Source organism: Oncorhynchus kisutch, unplaced genomic scaffold (genome assembly GCF_002021735.2).
Source record: "Oncorhynchus kisutch isolate 150728-3 unplaced genomic scaffold, Okis_V2 Okis06b-Okis10b_hom, whole genome shotgun sequence".
NCBI lineage: Eukaryota > Metazoa > Chordata > Actinopteri > Salmoniformes > Salmonidae > Oncorhynchus > Oncorhynchus kisutch.
In genome coordinates this window covers 15,608,113-15,624,932 of record NW_022261983.1, presented here as the reverse complement: position 1 = coordinate 15,624,932, position 16,820 = coordinate 15,608,113, and the positions used below count along the sequence as shown (strand labels likewise).

At 51.3% G+C, this 16,820-nt stretch overlaps 1 protein-coding gene across 6 annotated transcripts in view; it reads right to left on the bottom strand.

The window, feature by feature from the left end:
- The window catches only part of LOC109885559 (myosin-11-like), a 110,643-nt gene that overhangs the window by 55,635 nt on the left and 38,188 nt on the right, over positions 1-16,820 (bottom strand). For all 6 annotated transcript variants that reach the window (XR_004206812.1, XR_004206813.1, XM_031813919.1 and 3 more), the window contains 15 exons: positions 16,435-16,608; positions 15,678-15,851; positions 12,017-12,131; positions 10,893-11,086; positions 10,574-10,695; positions 10,385-10,454; positions 8,247-8,407; positions 7,564-7,672; positions 7,225-7,356; positions 6,545-6,751; positions 3,982-4,119; positions 3,420-3,543; positions 3,020-3,191; positions 2,651-2,718; positions 1,116-1,260 (listed from right to left, as the gene is read on the bottom strand). Coding sequence is in view for 4 of the 6 variants with exons in the window: in XM_031813919.1 (XP_031669779.1) it covers positions 1,116-1,260; positions 2,651-2,718; positions 3,020-3,191; positions 3,420-3,543; positions 3,982-4,119; positions 6,545-6,751; positions 7,225-7,356; positions 7,564-7,672; positions 8,247-8,407; positions 10,385-10,454; positions 10,574-10,695; positions 10,893-11,086; positions 12,017-12,131; positions 15,678-15,851; positions 16,435-16,608 (2,105 nt within the window). In the remaining 2 variants the exon portion in view is untranslated. The remainder of the gene's footprint in view (positions 1-1,115; positions 1,261-2,650; positions 2,719-3,019; positions 3,192-3,419; positions 3,544-3,981; positions 4,120-6,544; positions 6,752-7,224; positions 7,357-7,563; positions 7,673-8,246; positions 8,408-10,384; positions 10,455-10,573; positions 10,696-10,892; positions 11,087-12,016; positions 12,132-15,677; positions 15,852-16,434; positions 16,609-16,820) is intronic.

Sequence of the window (16,820 nt, the reverse complement as noted above, 5' to 3'; positions counted from 1 at the left end):
CAGGATGTGGTGTCCTCTAGAGGTCAAACTGAGACCGTATGGTCAGGATGTGGTGTCCTCTAGAGGTCACTAGGTCAAACTGAGACCGTATGGTCAGGATGTGGTGTCCTCTAGACGGTCAAACTGAGACCGTATGGTCAGAATGTGGTGTCGTCTAGAGGTCAAACTGAGAGCGTATGGTCAGGATGTGGTGTCCACTAGAGGTCAAACTGAGACCATGTGGTCAGGATGTGGTGTCCTCTAAACGGTCACTAGAGGTCAAACTGAGACTGTAAGGTCAGGATGTGGTGTCCTCTAAACGGTCACTAGAGGTCAAACTGAGACCGTATGGTCAGGATGTGGTGTCCTCTAGAGGTCAAACTGAGAGCGTATGGTCAGGATGTGGTGTCCTCTAAACGGTCACTAGAGGTCAAACTGAGACCGTATGATCAGGATGTGGTGTCCTCTAGAGGTCAAACTGAGACCGTATGGTCAGGATGTGGTGTCCTCTAGAGGTCACTAGAGGTCAAACTGAGAGCATATGGTCAGGATGTGGTGTCCTCTAGAGGTCACTAGAGGTCAAACTGAGAGCGTTTGGACAGGATGTGGTGTCCTCTAGACGGTCCCTAGAGGTCAAACTGAGACCCGTTTGGTCAGGATGTGGTGTCCTCTAGAGGTCAAACTGAGACCGTATGGTCAGGATGTGGTGTCCTCTAGAGGTCACTAGAGATCAAACTGAGAGCGTATGGTCAGGATGTGGTGTCCTCTAAACGGTCACTAGAGGTCAAACTGAGACCGTATGATCAGGATGTGGTGTCCTCTAGAGGTCAAACTGAGACCGTATGGTCAGGATGTGGTGTCCTCTAGAGGTCACTAGAGGTCAAACTGAGAGCATATGGTCAGGATGTGGTGTCCTGTAGAGGTCACTAGAGGTCAAACTGAGAGCGTATGGTCAGGATGTGGTGTCCTCTAGAGGTCACTAGAGGTCAAACTGAGAGCGTTTGGACAGGATGTGGTGTCCTCTAGACGGTCCCTAGAGATCAAACTGAGACCGTTTGGTCAGGACGTGGTGTCCTCTAGAGGTCAAACTGAGACCGTTTGGTCAGGACGTGGTGGTGACCGTGACTTGACCGTACCGTAGCTCCTGCTGTGCGGCGGTGGTGTCCAGAGTGTCTTCCAGCTCAGACCTCAGAGCGTTCAGCTCCTCTCCCAGGTCTCTGCAGGCTGCATCAGCCCTCCTCCTGGCAGCCCCCTCTGACTCCAGGTCCTCCTGGATCTCACCTAGTGATCACACACACACACACACACACACGCAGACACACACACACGCAGACACACACACACGCAGACACACACACACACACACACACACACACACACACACACACACACACACACACACCACACACACACACACACACACACACACACACACACACACACACACACACACACACACACAGACACACATGACCAGAGCACACACACACACACATATGACCAGAGCACACACATGCAGACACGCAGACACACACGCACACACACACACACACACACACGACCAGAGCGCGCGCACACACACACACACACACACACACACCCACACCCAGACAGGACCCTATTCCTCATGTAGTGCACTGCCTTTGAGCAGGTTAGCGGTTTCCATCATGGATGTTGTTCTGGAGCAGCTCTGCAGAGTGGTCACTAGCTGGCACAGGCACAAAGTCATAACGTCTGACTGTAAACCCTTAACCACACTGCTAACCCTAACCTTAACCACACTGCTAACCTTAACCACACTGCTAACCCTAACCACACTGCTAACCCTAACCTTAACCACACCGCTAACCCTTACCTTAACCACACTGCTAACCTTAACCACACTGCTAACCCTAACCTTAACCACACTGCTAACCCTAACCTTAACCACACTGCTAACCCTAACCTTAACCACAATGCTAACCCTTACCTTAACCACACTGCTAACCCTAACCTTAACCACACTGCTAACGCTAACCTTAACCACACTGCTAACCCTAACCTTAACCACACTGCTAACCCTAACCATAACCACACTGCTAACCCTAACCTTAACCACACTGCTAACGCTAACCTTAACCACACTGCTAACCCTAACCTTAACCACACTGCTAACCCTAACCATAACCACACTGCTAACCCTAACCTTAACCACACTGCTAACCCTAACCTTAACCACACTGCTAACCCTAACCTTAACCACACTGCTAACCCTAACCTTAAGCACACTGCTAACCCTAACCTTAACCACACTGCTAACCCTAACCTTAACCACACTGCTAACCCTAACCTTAACCACACTGCTAACCTTAATGCCTAACCTTAAATTAAGACCAAAAAGCTACATTTTTTCCCAGTAATTTTTTACAATAAAGACAATTTAGGACGAGACTCATCCCAATCAACGCTCAGTTCTACCTCAAGGACGAGACTCATCCCAATCAACGCTCAGTTCTACCTCAAGGACGAGACTCATCCCAATCAACGCTCAGTTCTACCTCAAGGACGAGACTCATCCCAATCAACTCTCAGTTCTACCTCAAGGACGAGACTCATTCCAATCAACGCCAACCTGCTACCTTTGACCCTTGCGGGTGTCTTTTGGGACACCCTCCCTTGACATGGATCTCACCTAGCAGCCCCTCCAGCTCCCTGACTCGACGCACCGCAGCAACACATCCAGCAGACTCCTCTTCCAACCTGACAGAGAGAGAGAGAGAGAGAGACAGAGAGACAGAGACAGAGACAGAGAGAGACAGAGACAGAGACAGAGAGAGAGAGAGAGAGAGAGAGAGAGAGAGAGAGAGAGAGAGAGATTTAGGGCATGAGAAATAGTAGCTATTTTATGTGTGTAGATATGCCTAATAACGGTTAGGATTGTCAACGTACAGTCTACAGTCTCTCTCACTCTTTAACTCTTTGTCAAGTGTGTTTATATGTTCCTGGATAATAAAGCTACTGATTGAAGATAGTTCATCCCTGATGATCTGGGATTGATTACCTGGCCTGAGTGGCCAGTAGCTCCTCCTCCTTGGCGGCGAGCTGTGCTCTGAGCTCGGCTAGCTGGGCCTGCAGGTCGGCCAGCTGCTCCTGGAGATCAGCCAGCTCCGTCTCCAGCTTCCTCTTGGCCTTTTCCACATCCTGCCTGCCCTTCTCCTCCTTCTTCATACGCACTGAGGAAGAGGAGGAGGAGAAATAGGAAACATCATCATCATCATCATCATCTATAAGCAGAGGTAGACTGATGCATTCTTGGAGAGTGTGTAAGCTTTGTTCAGCTTTATCCCAGTCCTAACACACCAGATTCAACCAATTAAGGTCTAAATGAAAAACAATACTTGGCTGATTACTGACTGACTGATTGATGCCAGGGGTGAGAGGTCAGGGGTTAGTAAACTCACCCTCCAGGTCTGAGATCATAGACTCATGTTTGTTCTTCAGCTTGGTCAGGTTCTTAGACTTCTCCTCTTCCTCAGCCAGGTTAGAGCTGGAGTCTGCTATTCTCTCCTCCAACAGTTTACGCTCCTGAAGAACAACGGATAAAAGAGAGAAAGGTCAGGGTTCAGAGGTGAGGGGTCAGGGACTGTGCTATTCTCTCCTCCAACAGTTTACGCTCTACAGATAAAAGGGAGGAAGGTCAGGGTTCAGAGGTGAGGGGTCAGGGACTTTGCTATTCTCTCCTCCAACAGTTTACGCTCTACAGATAAAAGGGAGGAAGGTCAGGGTTCAGAGGTGAGGGGTCAGGGACTGTACTACTCTCTCCTCCAACAGCTTAGGCTCCCGAAGAACAACACACAGCAGGGAGAAAGGTTAATCAGAGGTCAGAGGTGAGGGGTCAGGGACTGAGTGCTACATGCTCCTTCAACAGCTCAAGTTGCTGAGGAACAGGAGAACAGGGAGGAAGATCGGTGGGTGGGTAGGTGGGTGAATGGTGTTTATTGAGACGGGTGGAGAACAACATACCTTGAGTAGTTTGTTATTCTGGTCCTCCATGATGACAACGTCCTCCTCCAGTTTCTTGACCTTCCCCTCAACAGTCACCTTCTCCAGCTGCAGCTTCTGACGAGAGTCCTCCTCCTCTGACAGATGGGCCTCCATGGCCTAAAACAGAGGGGAAAGGGATGAAGAGGAGAGAGAGAGAGGGACAGGGAGGGGCAATAATATATAGGAGAAGAGTTTGTGCGTTTTCTGTTCCAAATATAATGTTTTAATAAAGGTTAGGTGATACAATCACAGTGTTTCAACCCACATGGTCTTTGTCACTCCACCTGACCCACAACAGGGCCTCCACCTGACCCACAACAGGGCCTCCACCTGACCCACAACAGGGCCTCCACCTGACCCACAACAGGGCCTTCACCTGACCCACAACAGGGTCTCTACCTGACCCACAACAGGGCCTTCACCTGACCCACAACAGGGCCTCCACCTGACCCACAACAGGGCCTCCACCTGACCCACAACAGGGCCTCCACCTGACCCACAACAGGGCCTCCACCTGACCCACAACAGGGCCTCCACCTGACCCACAACAGGGCCTCCACCTGACCCACAACAGGGCCTCCACCTGACCCACAACAGGGCCTTCACCTGACCCACAACAGGACCTTCACCTGACCCACAACAGGGCCTCCACCTGACCCACAACAGGGCCTCCACCTGACCCACAACAGGGCCTCCACCTGACCCACAACAGGGCCTTCACCTGACCCACAACAGGGCCTTCACCTCACACACAACAGGGCCTCCACCTGACCCACAACAGGGCCTCCTCCACCTGACCTACAACAGGGCCTCCACCTGACCCACAACAGGGCGTCCACCTGACCCACAACAGGGCCTCCACCTGACCCACAACAGGGCCTCCTCCACCTGACCCACAACAGGGCCTCCACCTGACCCACAACAGGGCCTTCACCTGACCCACAACAGGGCCTCCACCTGACCCACAACAGGGCCCCCACCTGACCCACAACAGGGCCTCCACCTGACCCACAACAGGGCCTTCACCTGACCCACAACAGGGCCTCCACCTGACCCACAACAGGGCCTCCACCTGACCCACAACAGGGCCTTCACCTGACCCACAACAGGGTCTCTACCTGACCCACAACAGGGCCTTCACCTGACCCACAACAGGGCCTCCACCTGACCCACAACAGGGCCTTCACCTGACCCACAACAGGGCCTTCACCTGACCCACAACAGGGCCTTCACCTGACCCACAACAGGGCCTCCACCTGACCCACAACAGGGCCTCCACCTGACCCACAACAGGGCCTCCTCCACCTGACCTACAACAGGGCCTCCACCTGACCCACAACAGGGCCTCCACCTGACCCACAACAGGGCGTCCACCTGACCCACAACAGGGCCTCCACCTGACCCACAACAGGGCCTCCTCCACCTGACCTACAACAGGGCCTCCACCTGACCCACAACAGGGCCTCCACCTGACCCACAACAGGGCCTCCACCTGACCCACAACAGGGCATCCACCTGACCCACAACAGGGCCTCCACCTGACCCACAACAGGGCCTTCACCTGACCCACAACAGGGCCTTCACCTGACCCACAACAGGGCCTCCACCTGACCCACAACAGGGCCTCCTCCACCTGACCTACAACAGGGCCTCCACCTGACCCACAACAGGGCCTCCACCTGACCCACAACAGGGCGTCCACCTGACCCACAACAGGGCCTCCACCTGACCCACAACAGGTCCTCCTCCACCTGACCTACAACAGGGCCTCCACCTGACCCACAACAGGGCCTCCACCTGACCCACAACAGGGCCTCCACCTGACCCACAACAGGGCATCCACCTGACCCACAACAGGGCCTCCACCTGACCCACAACAGGGCCTTCACCTGACCCACAACAGGGCCTTCACCTGACCCACAACAGGGCCTCCACCTGACCCACAACAGGGCATCCACCTGACCCACAACAGGGCCTCCACCTGACCCACAACAGGGCCTTCACCTGACCCACAACAGGGCCTCCACCTGACCCACAACAGGGCCTTCACCTGACCCACAACAGGGCCTTCACCTGACCCACAACAGGGCCTCCACCTGACCCACAACAGGGCCTCCACCTGACCCACAACAGGGCCTCCACCTGACCCACAACAGGACCTCCACCTGACCCACAACAGGACCTCCACCTGACCCACAACAGGGCCTTCACCTGACCCACAACAGGACCATATGATCCACAACAGGGTCACATGATACACAACAGGACCTTACATCTATACCAGTCTATGGATAAGGACAGAGTGCAGTCAATCCACCATCCCCTAACTTCAGCATTTTCCAACCAGAAACCAAAGGAAGTCAATGAACCCGGTAATATCCATATTAGCATTTCATGCCAAAGTTTCTGATTTTTGTCCATTTTGACTCATCACTGATATACCAGAGTTGAAAAGGTCATCGCTCGGTAGCCATTTTGACTCATCACTGATATACCAGAGTTGAAAAGGTCATCGCTCGGTAGCCAGTTTGGATCTGCCCACCTGTAGTTGCTGTTGCATGTCCTTCCTCTCCTGCTGCAGCTGTGTGGCTCTCTCCTCCTCCTCCTCCAGCCGCGACTCCATCTCATGGAGCACCTCCTCCAGCTCCTGCTTCTTGACCTCCAGACGAACCCTCATCTCCTCTGCCTCAGCATACAACTCTGTCTCCGCCTGAAGCTTCTGCTCCAGTTTAGCTCGCTCCTCTACTACCTAGAGAGAGAGAGAAAGTGTGTGTGTGTGTGTATCCACCTCACCTGTGTGTGTGTGTGTGTGTGTGTCTCCACCTCACCTGTATGTGTGTGTGTGTGTGTGTGTGTGTGTGTGTGTGTGTGTGTCTCTACCTCACTTGTATGTGTGTGTGTGTGTCTCTACCGCACTTGTATGTGTGTGTGTGTGTGGGTGTGTGTCTCTGCCTTACCTGTGTGCGTGTGTCTCCACTTCACCTGTGTGTGTTTGTGTGTGTGTGTGTGTGTGTCTCTGCCTCACCTGTGTGTGTTTGTGTGTGTGTGTCTCCACTTCATATGTGTGTGTGTGTCTCCACTTCATGTGTGTGTTTGTGTGTGTGTGTGTGTCTCCGCTTCATGTGTGTGTGTGTGTGTGTGTGTGTGTGTGTGTCTCTGCTTCATGTGTGTGTGTGTGTGTGTGTGTGTGTGTGTGTGTGTGTGTGTGTGTCTCCACTTCACCTGTGTGTGTTTCTGGGAGATCTCCTTCAGTTCCACCTGGCTCTTCTGAGCCAGATCCTTGGCGGACTTCAGCTCCTCCTCCTTCTGACCCATTTCTTCTTCCTGTCGCGTCACCTGGAGGAGGGGCTTCACCTGCGGGACGACCAATCAACGTTTACATAAGAGCTGCCATCAAAACAAATCAACCAATCAAAACGAAGATATACTCAACAAGTGATGGATGTGGCAGAACATCAACATGTGTGTGTGTGTGTGTGTGTATGTGTGTGTGTGATGTGTGTGTGTGAGTGTGAGTGTGTGAGTGTGTGTGTGAGTGTGTGTGTGTGTGTGTGTGTGTACCTTGGTGAACAGCCTCCACCACTGCCAGTTCTTCAGGACCAGGTAGACGGCACAGTTCCTCTGAATCACCTTCATAGCAGTCAGCTGGGCCTGACGCTTACTAAACGCTCTGTGGACAGAAGTCGCATCAGAGTGTGTCTGCTATCATGCTGCTGTGGGCGCGACTGGCAACGCTACCTCACGGTGTAATGTGTCAATGTGAGGGTCCCGGTGTGGGGAGCCCAGGCTGGAAACAACACTGTTACACTAACCTACTGGCAACGCTACCTCACGGGTGTAATGTGTCAATGTGAGGGTCCCGGTGTGGGGAGCCCAGGCTGGAAACAACACTGTTACACTAACCTACTGGCAACGCCACCTCACGGGTGTATTGTGTCGATGTGAGGGTCCCGGTGTGGGGAGCTCAGGCTGGAAACAACACTGTTACACTAACCTACTGGCAACGCTACCTCACGGTCCCGGTGTGTGGAGCCCAGGCTGGAAACAACACTGTTACACTAACCTACTGGCAACGCTACCTCACGGTTGTAATGTGTCAATGTGGGGGTCCGGTGTGGGGAGCCCAGGCTGGAACCAACACTGTTACACTAACCTACTGGCAACGCTACCTCACGGTTGTAATGTGTCAATGTGAGGGTCCCGGTGTGGGGAGCCCAGGCTGGAAACAACACTGTTACACTAACCGGCGCGACAGGAAGCTCCTAGCGTGGGCCTGGAAGGCGATGATGACCACGGTCAGTTTAAGGTCCCTCTCCTCCTCCAGCTGGGCTAACACTCCTGTTCTGAAGAACATCTTACTCTGACCAATACGGAACAGATTAGGGTCCAGGTCCAGGTGCTTCATCTGGAGAGGAAGTCATAACACCTTTATCGTGGCACCTTTATCGTGACACCGTTATCATAACACCGTTATCATAACACCTTTATCATAACACCTTTATCCTAACACCTTTATCATGACACCTTTATCATGACACCTTTATCGTGACACCGTTATCATACCACCTTTATCATACCACCTTTATCATAACACCGCTATCATAACACCTTTATCGTGACACCTTTATCCTAACACCTTTACCATGACACCTTTATCGTGACACCTTTATCCTAACACCTTTATCGTGACACCTTTATCGTGACACCTTTATCATAACACCTTTATCATGACACAGTTATCATGACACCGTTATCCGTTATCATGACACCTTTATCGTGACACCTTTATCCTAACACCTTTATCATGACACCTTTATCGTGACATCGTTATCATAACACCGTTATCATGACACCGTTATCACGACACCGTTATCATGACACCGTTATCATGACACCGTTATCATGACACCTTTATCATAACACCGTTATCATAACACCGTTATCATGACATCATGACACCGTTATCCGTTATCATGACATCGTTATCATGCCACCGTTATCATGGCACCGTTATCATAACACCGTTATCATGACATCGTTATCATGACACCATTATCCGTTATCATGACATCGTTATCATGACACCGTTATCATAACACCGTTATCATGCCATCGTTATCATGACGCCGTTATCCGTTATCATGACATCGTTATCATGACACCGTTATCCGTTATCGTGAGACTGTTATCGTGACATCGTTATCATAACACCGTTATCGTGACACCGTTATCATGACGTCGTTATCATAACACCGTTATCCGTTATCATGACATCGTTATCATAACACCTTTACCGTGACACCTTTATCATAGCACCGTTGTCATGACGCCGTTATCACAACACCTTTACCGTGACACCTTTATCATAGCACCGTTGTCATGACGCCGTTGTCACAACACCTTTACCGTGACACCTTTATCATAGCACCGTTGTCATGACGCCGTTATCACAACACCTTTACCGTGACACCTTTATCATAGCACCGTTGTCATGACGCCGTTGTCACAACACCTTTACCGTGACACCTTTATCATAGCACCGTTGTCATGACGCCGTTGTCACAACACCTTTACCGTGACACCTTTATCATAGCACCGTTGTCATGACGCCGTTATCACAACACCTTTACCGTGACACCTTTATCATAGCACCGTTGTCATGACGCCGTTGTCACAACACCTTTACCGTGACACCTTTATCATAGCACCGTTGTCATGACGCCGTTGTCACAACACCGTTATCGTGACACCTTTCATAACAAAGGCCCCTTTAGAATAACTCTTTACTTATCCAGAACTAAGGTAGAAACATTTGTCCTATTTAGTTCATTGCTCAACTTTAGGTTTTCTAAAAAGTGCAGGTTCAAATGTGCCAAAAGGTTTTTAGGCTCAGTGACTGTATCAGTTAGATCCACTCAGACGATTCAGTTAGATCAACTCAGACGTTTCAGTTAGAACAACTCAGACGTTTCAGTTAGATCAACTCAGACGTTTCAGTTAGATCAACTCAGACGTTTTCAGTTAGAACAACTCAGACGTTTCAGTTAGATCAACTCAGACGTTTCAGTTAGATCAACTCAGACGTTTCAGTTAGATCAACTCAGACGTTTTCAGTTAGATCAACTCAGACGTTTCAGTTAGAACAACTCAGACGTGTTAGTTAGATCAACTCAGACGTCTCAGTTAGATCAACTCAGACGTTTTCAGTTAGATCAACTCAGACGTGTCAGTTAGATCAACTCAGACGTGTCAGTTAGATCCACTCAGACGTGTCAGTTAGATCAACTCAGACGTGTCAGTTAGATCCACTCAGACGTGTCAGTTAGATCAACTCAGACATTTCAGTTAGAACAACTCAGACATTTCAGTAAGATGAAATCACCATTAGTTGACAAGCCTGTTTCCCGTCCATGAAACCCTTTGGGATGCAGTTGGCTGCTAGGATCTCATAGCTACAAGAAGAGGAAGAAGAAAGAGAGGAAGACAGAAGGAAGAGAACACGTTGTTATGTGTTAACTACACAGACACAATCGTGGTTCCTTATTAACGTTGGTGTTAGAACGTTCCTCACCGTTGTCGGAACTCTTGGAACACGATGCGGTTGGGGAAGCCCTGTCTGCAGATACGGATCCCTTCTAGAACCCCGTTACACCTCAACTGTTCCAGAACCAGGTTAGCATCCAGCTTCCCTGCCTACACACACACACACACACACACACACACACACACACACACACACACACACACACACACACACACACACACACACACACACACAGGAAGAATGAGGGAGACAGAGAGATCAGGGGTGACTCAAGAGAGAGGAGATGAATTGATGAAACGTATAGAAATAGCTGTAAGTGTTTTGGGTAAGGGGGATAGTGTCCTACCCTCTTCTCGTGGTTGGGGATGATACAGCGTATGAAGTTGGGCTGTGTGTTGTTCAACGTGGTCATCAGTTTGCCCAGGGATTCCTTGTAGAGCTGGCCCACTGTCCTGAACATGCCCTTCTTAGACTTGGTGGCGCTGGGGGCCGAGCTCTCTGACATCTTGGTAATGGTCTCCAGACCCACCACATGGTCCACTTGAAACAGAACAGGGATTATTCATGATCTCTGAGAAGAGAGGCTAGGGGGGGAAAAGGTGAGAGGCAGGGAGAAAGAGGAGGAGATGAAAGAGAGAGGGAGGGAGAAAGAGGAGGAGATGAAAGAGAGAGGGAGGGAGAAAGAGGAGATGAAAGAGAGAGGCAGGGAGAAAGAGGAGGAGATGAAAGAGAGAGGCAGGGAGAAAGAGGAGGAGATGAGAGAGAAGAACAGGTGACAGACAAGAAGGAGAGACAGTAGAATACTGATGAATACTGATGGGAACACAGTAAAGTGAATAGGTAATAGACAACACATGTCTACTGATAGGAGTACAGTAACAACACATGTCTACTGATAGGAATACAGTAACAACACATGTCAACTGATAGGAGTACAGTAACAACACGTCTACTGATAGGAGTACAGTAACAACACATGTCTACTGATAGGAATACAGTAACAACATGTCTACTGATAGGAATACAGTAACAACATGTCTACTGATAGGAATACCGTAACAACACATGTCTACTGATAGGAATACCGTAACAACATGTCTACTGATAGGAATACCGTAACAACACATGTCTACTGATAGGAATACCGTAACAACATGTCTACTGATAGGAATACAGTAACAACACATGTCTACTGATAGGAGTACAGTAACAACACATGTCTACTGATAGGAATACAGTAACAACACATGTCTACTGATGGGAATACAGTAACAACACATGTCTACTGATAGGAATACAGTAAAGTGAATAGGTAGAATAGTAGACCAACTGTGCTTGCATCCTAAATAGGACCCTATTCCTGATATACTATAGTGCACAACTTTTGACTAGAGTACTATGGGGCCTGGTCTAACGTAGTGTACCACATAGGGAACAGGGTGCCATTTTGGGACGCTTCCTGTGGCTCACCATCCTTCCAGAGGTCCTGTATGAAGGGGTTGGATGAGTTGTTGAGGAGAGCCGTCACGTTGTCATTCAGAGGGTCCATGTTCTTAGTCAGCCAGTTGGCCCCATTGTAGTCCACCTATAACACAACCACAATACAACCACAATACAACCATAACACAACCACAACATAACCACAACCACAACACAACCATGTTCTCCGTCAGTCAGCTGTTCCTGTTGTAGTCCACCTATAACACAACCACAATACAACCACAACACAACCACAACATAACCACAACACAACCACAACACAACCACAATACAACCATAACACAACCACAACACAACCACAATACAACCATAACACAACCACAACACAACCATAACACAACCACAACACAACCATAACACAGCCACAACATAACCACAACCACAACACAACATAACCACAACCATGTTATTAATCAGCCAGCTGGCCCTGTTGTAGACCACCTACTGTACAACACAACCACAACACAACCACAACACAACATAACCACAACCACAACACAACATAACCACAACACAACATAACCACAACCACAACACAACATAACCACAACCATGTTATTAATCAGCCAGCTGGCCCTGTTGTAGACCACCTACTGTACAACACAACCACAACACAACCACAACACAACATAACCACAACCACAACACAACATAACCACAACACAACATAACCACACCACAACATAACCACAACCATGTTATTAATCAGCCAGCTGGCCCTGTTGTAGACCACCTACTGTACAACACAACCACAACACAACATAACCACAACCACAACACAACATAACCCCAACCACAACACAACATAACCACAACCATGTTATTAATCAGCCAGCTGGCCCTGTTGTAGACCACCTACATATAATCTCACCTCACCCTGTCAGCCTAGTGGAGAACTCTTCAGACAGAAATATATCATCTCATCTCACCCTGCCGTCATAGTGGAGAACTCTTCAGACAGAAATATATCATCTCATCTCACCCTGCCGGCCTAGTGGAGAACTCTTCAGACAGAAATATATCATCTCATCTCACACTGCCGGCATAGTGGAGAACTCTTCAGACAGAAATATATCATCTCATCTCACCCTGCCGTCATAGTGGAGAACTCTTCAGACAGAAATATATCATCTCATCTCACCCTGCCGGCCTAGTGAAGAAGTCTTCAGACAGAAATATATCATCTCATCTCACCCTGCCGGCCTAGTGAAGAACTCTTCAGACATGTCACGGTCATCTTCAGATGAAGAGGAGGACGACCGTGACAGAATCACCCACCAACCAAGGACCAAGCGGCGTCGTAAACAGCAGCGACGACAGCAGCAGCAGCGGCCAGCATCACAGGAGGAATGGACATGGGAGGATGTATTGGACGGCAAGGGTTGCTACACCTGGGAGGAGATCCTGGCGGGAAAGGATCGCCTTCCATGGGAACAGGTGGATTCAGCTAGGAGAACAGAGGCAGCCGGAGAGAGGAGCCGGCGATATGAGGAGGCAGCACGGCAGTGCGACAGGTACGAGAGGCAGCCCCAAAAATATTTTGGGGGGGGGCAGACGAGGTGTGGTACTAAGCCAGGTAGCAGACCTGAGCTCACGCCTCGTGCTTATTATAAGCAGCGCATTACTGGTCAGGCACCGTGTTATGCGGTTAAGCGCACGGTGTCGCCAGTGCGTGCCCATAGCCCGGTGCGCTATAGGGCAGCCCCCGAAAGTGCCATGCGAGTGTGGGCATCGAGCCAGGGCGTATGGTGCCTGCTCAGCGGGTCTGGTCGCCGGTACGCAGTTTTGGTCCAGGTTATCCTGCGCCGGCTCTGCGTGCTGTGTCTCCGGGGCGCTGGGAGGGTGCAGTGCGTCCTCTGCCTGCGCTCCACTCGTGCCGGGCGAATGTGGGAGTGGAGCCTAAGGGAGAGGTGCGTGTAGTAAGCACTAGATCTCCCGTGCTTACCCACAGCCCGGTTCAACCTGTGCCTGCACTCTGGAGGGTCCGGGCTAGAGTAGTTGTCCAGCCTGGGGAAGTGGTGCCAAGGTTGCGCACCAGAGCTCCAGTGCTCCCCCACAGCCCGGTCCTTCAGGTGCCTCCTAACACCAAGCCTCCTGAGGGTCTCCCCAGCCTGGTGGCTCCTGTGGCAGCCCCACGCACCAGGCTGTCTCTCTGTCTCCTCCCTGCAGGTGGTCCCGCCTGTCCGGCGCCGCTGTCGGAGCCTCCCGCCTGTCCGGCGCCGCTGCCGGAGCCTCCCGCCTGTCCGGCGCCGCTGCCGGAGCCTCCCGCCTGTCCGGAGCCTCCCGCCTGTCCGGCGCCGCTGCCGGAGCCTCCCGCCTGTCCGGCGCCGCTGCCGGAGCCTCCCGCCTGTCCGGAGCCTCCCGCCTGTCCGGCGCCGCTGACGGAGCCTCCCGCCTGTCCGGCGCCGCTGCCGGAGCCTCCCGCCTGTCCGGCGCCGCTGCCGGAGCCTCCCGCCTGTCCGGCGCCGCTGCCGGAGCCTCCCGCCTGTCCGGCGCCACTGCCGGAGCCTCCCGCCTGTCCGGCGCCGCTGCCGGAGTCTCCCGCCTGTCTGGCGCCGCTGCCGGAGTCTCCCGCCTGTCCGGCGCTGCTGCCGGAGTCTGAGGCGCCAGAGCCCCTCAGCCCAGAGGCGCCAGAGCTTCCGCCCCTCTGTCCAGAGCTTCCGCCCCTCTGTCCAGAGCTTCCGCCCCTCTGTCCAGAGCTTCCGCCCCTCTGTCCAGAGCTTCCGCCCCTCTGTCCAGAGCTTCCGCCCCTCTGTCCCGAGCTGCCCCTCTGTCCCGAGCTGCCCCTTTGTCCAGTGGGGTCATTGAGAGGGGTGGTCATGGTTAGAAAGCCACGGAGGCGGACAATAAGGCGGACAAAGACAATGGTTAAGTGGGGTCCGCGTCCCGCGCCAGAGCCGCCACCGCGGACAGACGCCCACCCAGACCCTCCCCTATAGGTCAAGGTTTTGCGGCCGGAGTCCGCACCTTTGGGGGGGGGGGTACTGTCACGTTCTGACCTTTATTTCCTTTGTTTTGTATTTAGTTAGTATGGTCAGGGCGTGAGTTGGGTGGGCAGTCTATGTTTGTTTTTCTATGATTTGGGTATTTCTATGTTTCGGCCTAGTATGGTTCTCAATCAGAGGCAGGTGTCATTAGTTGTCTCTGATTGAGAATCATACTTAGGTAGCCTGGGTTGCACTGTTTGTTTGTGGGTGATTGTCTATGTTGTAGCTTCACGGTCGTCATTTGTTTATTGTTTTGTATACAGTGTCAGTACTTTCTTTATTAAAGATTTACCATGGACACCTACGACGCCGCATTTTGGTCCGATCCTTCTCGCCTCTCCTCTTCAGATGAAGAGGAGGACGGCCGTGACAAGACAGAAATATATAATCTCACCTTGCCGGCATAGTGGAGAACTCTTCAGACAGAAATATATAATCTCACCCTGCCAGCCTAGTGGAGAACTCTTCAGACAGAAATATATCATCTCATCTCACCCTGCCAGCCTAGTGGAGAAGTCTTCAGACAGAAATATATAATCTCATCTCACCCTGCCGGCCTAGTGAAGAAGTCTTCAGACAGAAATATATAATCTCACCTTGCCGGCGTAGTGGAGAACAGAGAAGGCAGAAATATATAATCTCACCTTGCCGGCGTAGTGGAGAACAGAGAAGGCAGTCTTGTCTTTGAGTGATTTGGGTTTGGAGAACTTGCAGTGGGACGTGTGTGTGTTCATCAGCTTCTCAACGAAGGACAAGTCTGTGGCTTTAGGGAACCAGCACTCCTCATCCAACAGAGCCAAGATACCTGGAGGATTGTTCTAGAAGGGTGGGGGAGGGTTAGCTTTAGGGAACCAGCACTCCTCATCCAACAGAGCCAAGATACCTGGAGGATTGTTCTAGAAGGGTGGGGGGAGGGTTAGCTTTAGGGAACCAGCACTTCTCATCCAACAGAGCCAAGATACCCGGAGGATTGTTCTAGAAGGGTGGGGGGAGGGTTAGCTTTAGGGAACCAGCACTCCTCATCCAACAGAGCCAAGATACCTGGAGGATTGTTCTAGAAGGGTGGGGGGAGGGTTAGCTTTAGGGAACCAGCACTCCTCATCCAACAGAGCCAAGATACCTGGAGGATTGTTCTAGAAGGGTGGGGGGAGGGTTAGCTTTAGGGAACCAGCACTTCTCATCCAACAGAGCCAAGATACCTGGAGGATTGTTCTAGAAGGGTGGGGGGAGGGTTAGCTTTAGGGAACCAGCACTCCTCATCCAACAGAGCCAAGATACCTGGAGGATTGTTCTAGAAGGGTGGGGGGAGGGTTAGCTTTAGGGAACCAGCACCCATCCGTGTGTGCATTGCTGTAGGTTCAATGTGTACAGTATGTGTGTGTCTCTGTGTGTGTGTGTTACCGGTCTCTCGATGAGCTCGATGCAGGGCTGCAGGTCCAGGCCGAAGTCTATGAAGGCCCAGTCGATCCCCTCTCTCTTGTACTCCTCCTGCTCCAGGATGAACATGGTGTGGTTGAACAGCTGCTGCAGACGCTCGTTGGTGTAGTTGATGCACAGCTGCTCAAACGAGTTGTCCTGAGGAGAAGGCGAAGGTACATAGTGGTTGACACAGAGCTACAGTACTGTGGTAGTTCCTGAGGAGAAGGTACATAGTGGTTTACACAGAGCTACAGTACAGTGGTAGTCCCTGAGGAGAAGGAGAAGGTACATAGTGGTTTACACAGAGCTACAGTACCGTGGTAGTCCCTGAGGAGAAGGAGAAGGTACATAGTGGTTTACACAGAGCT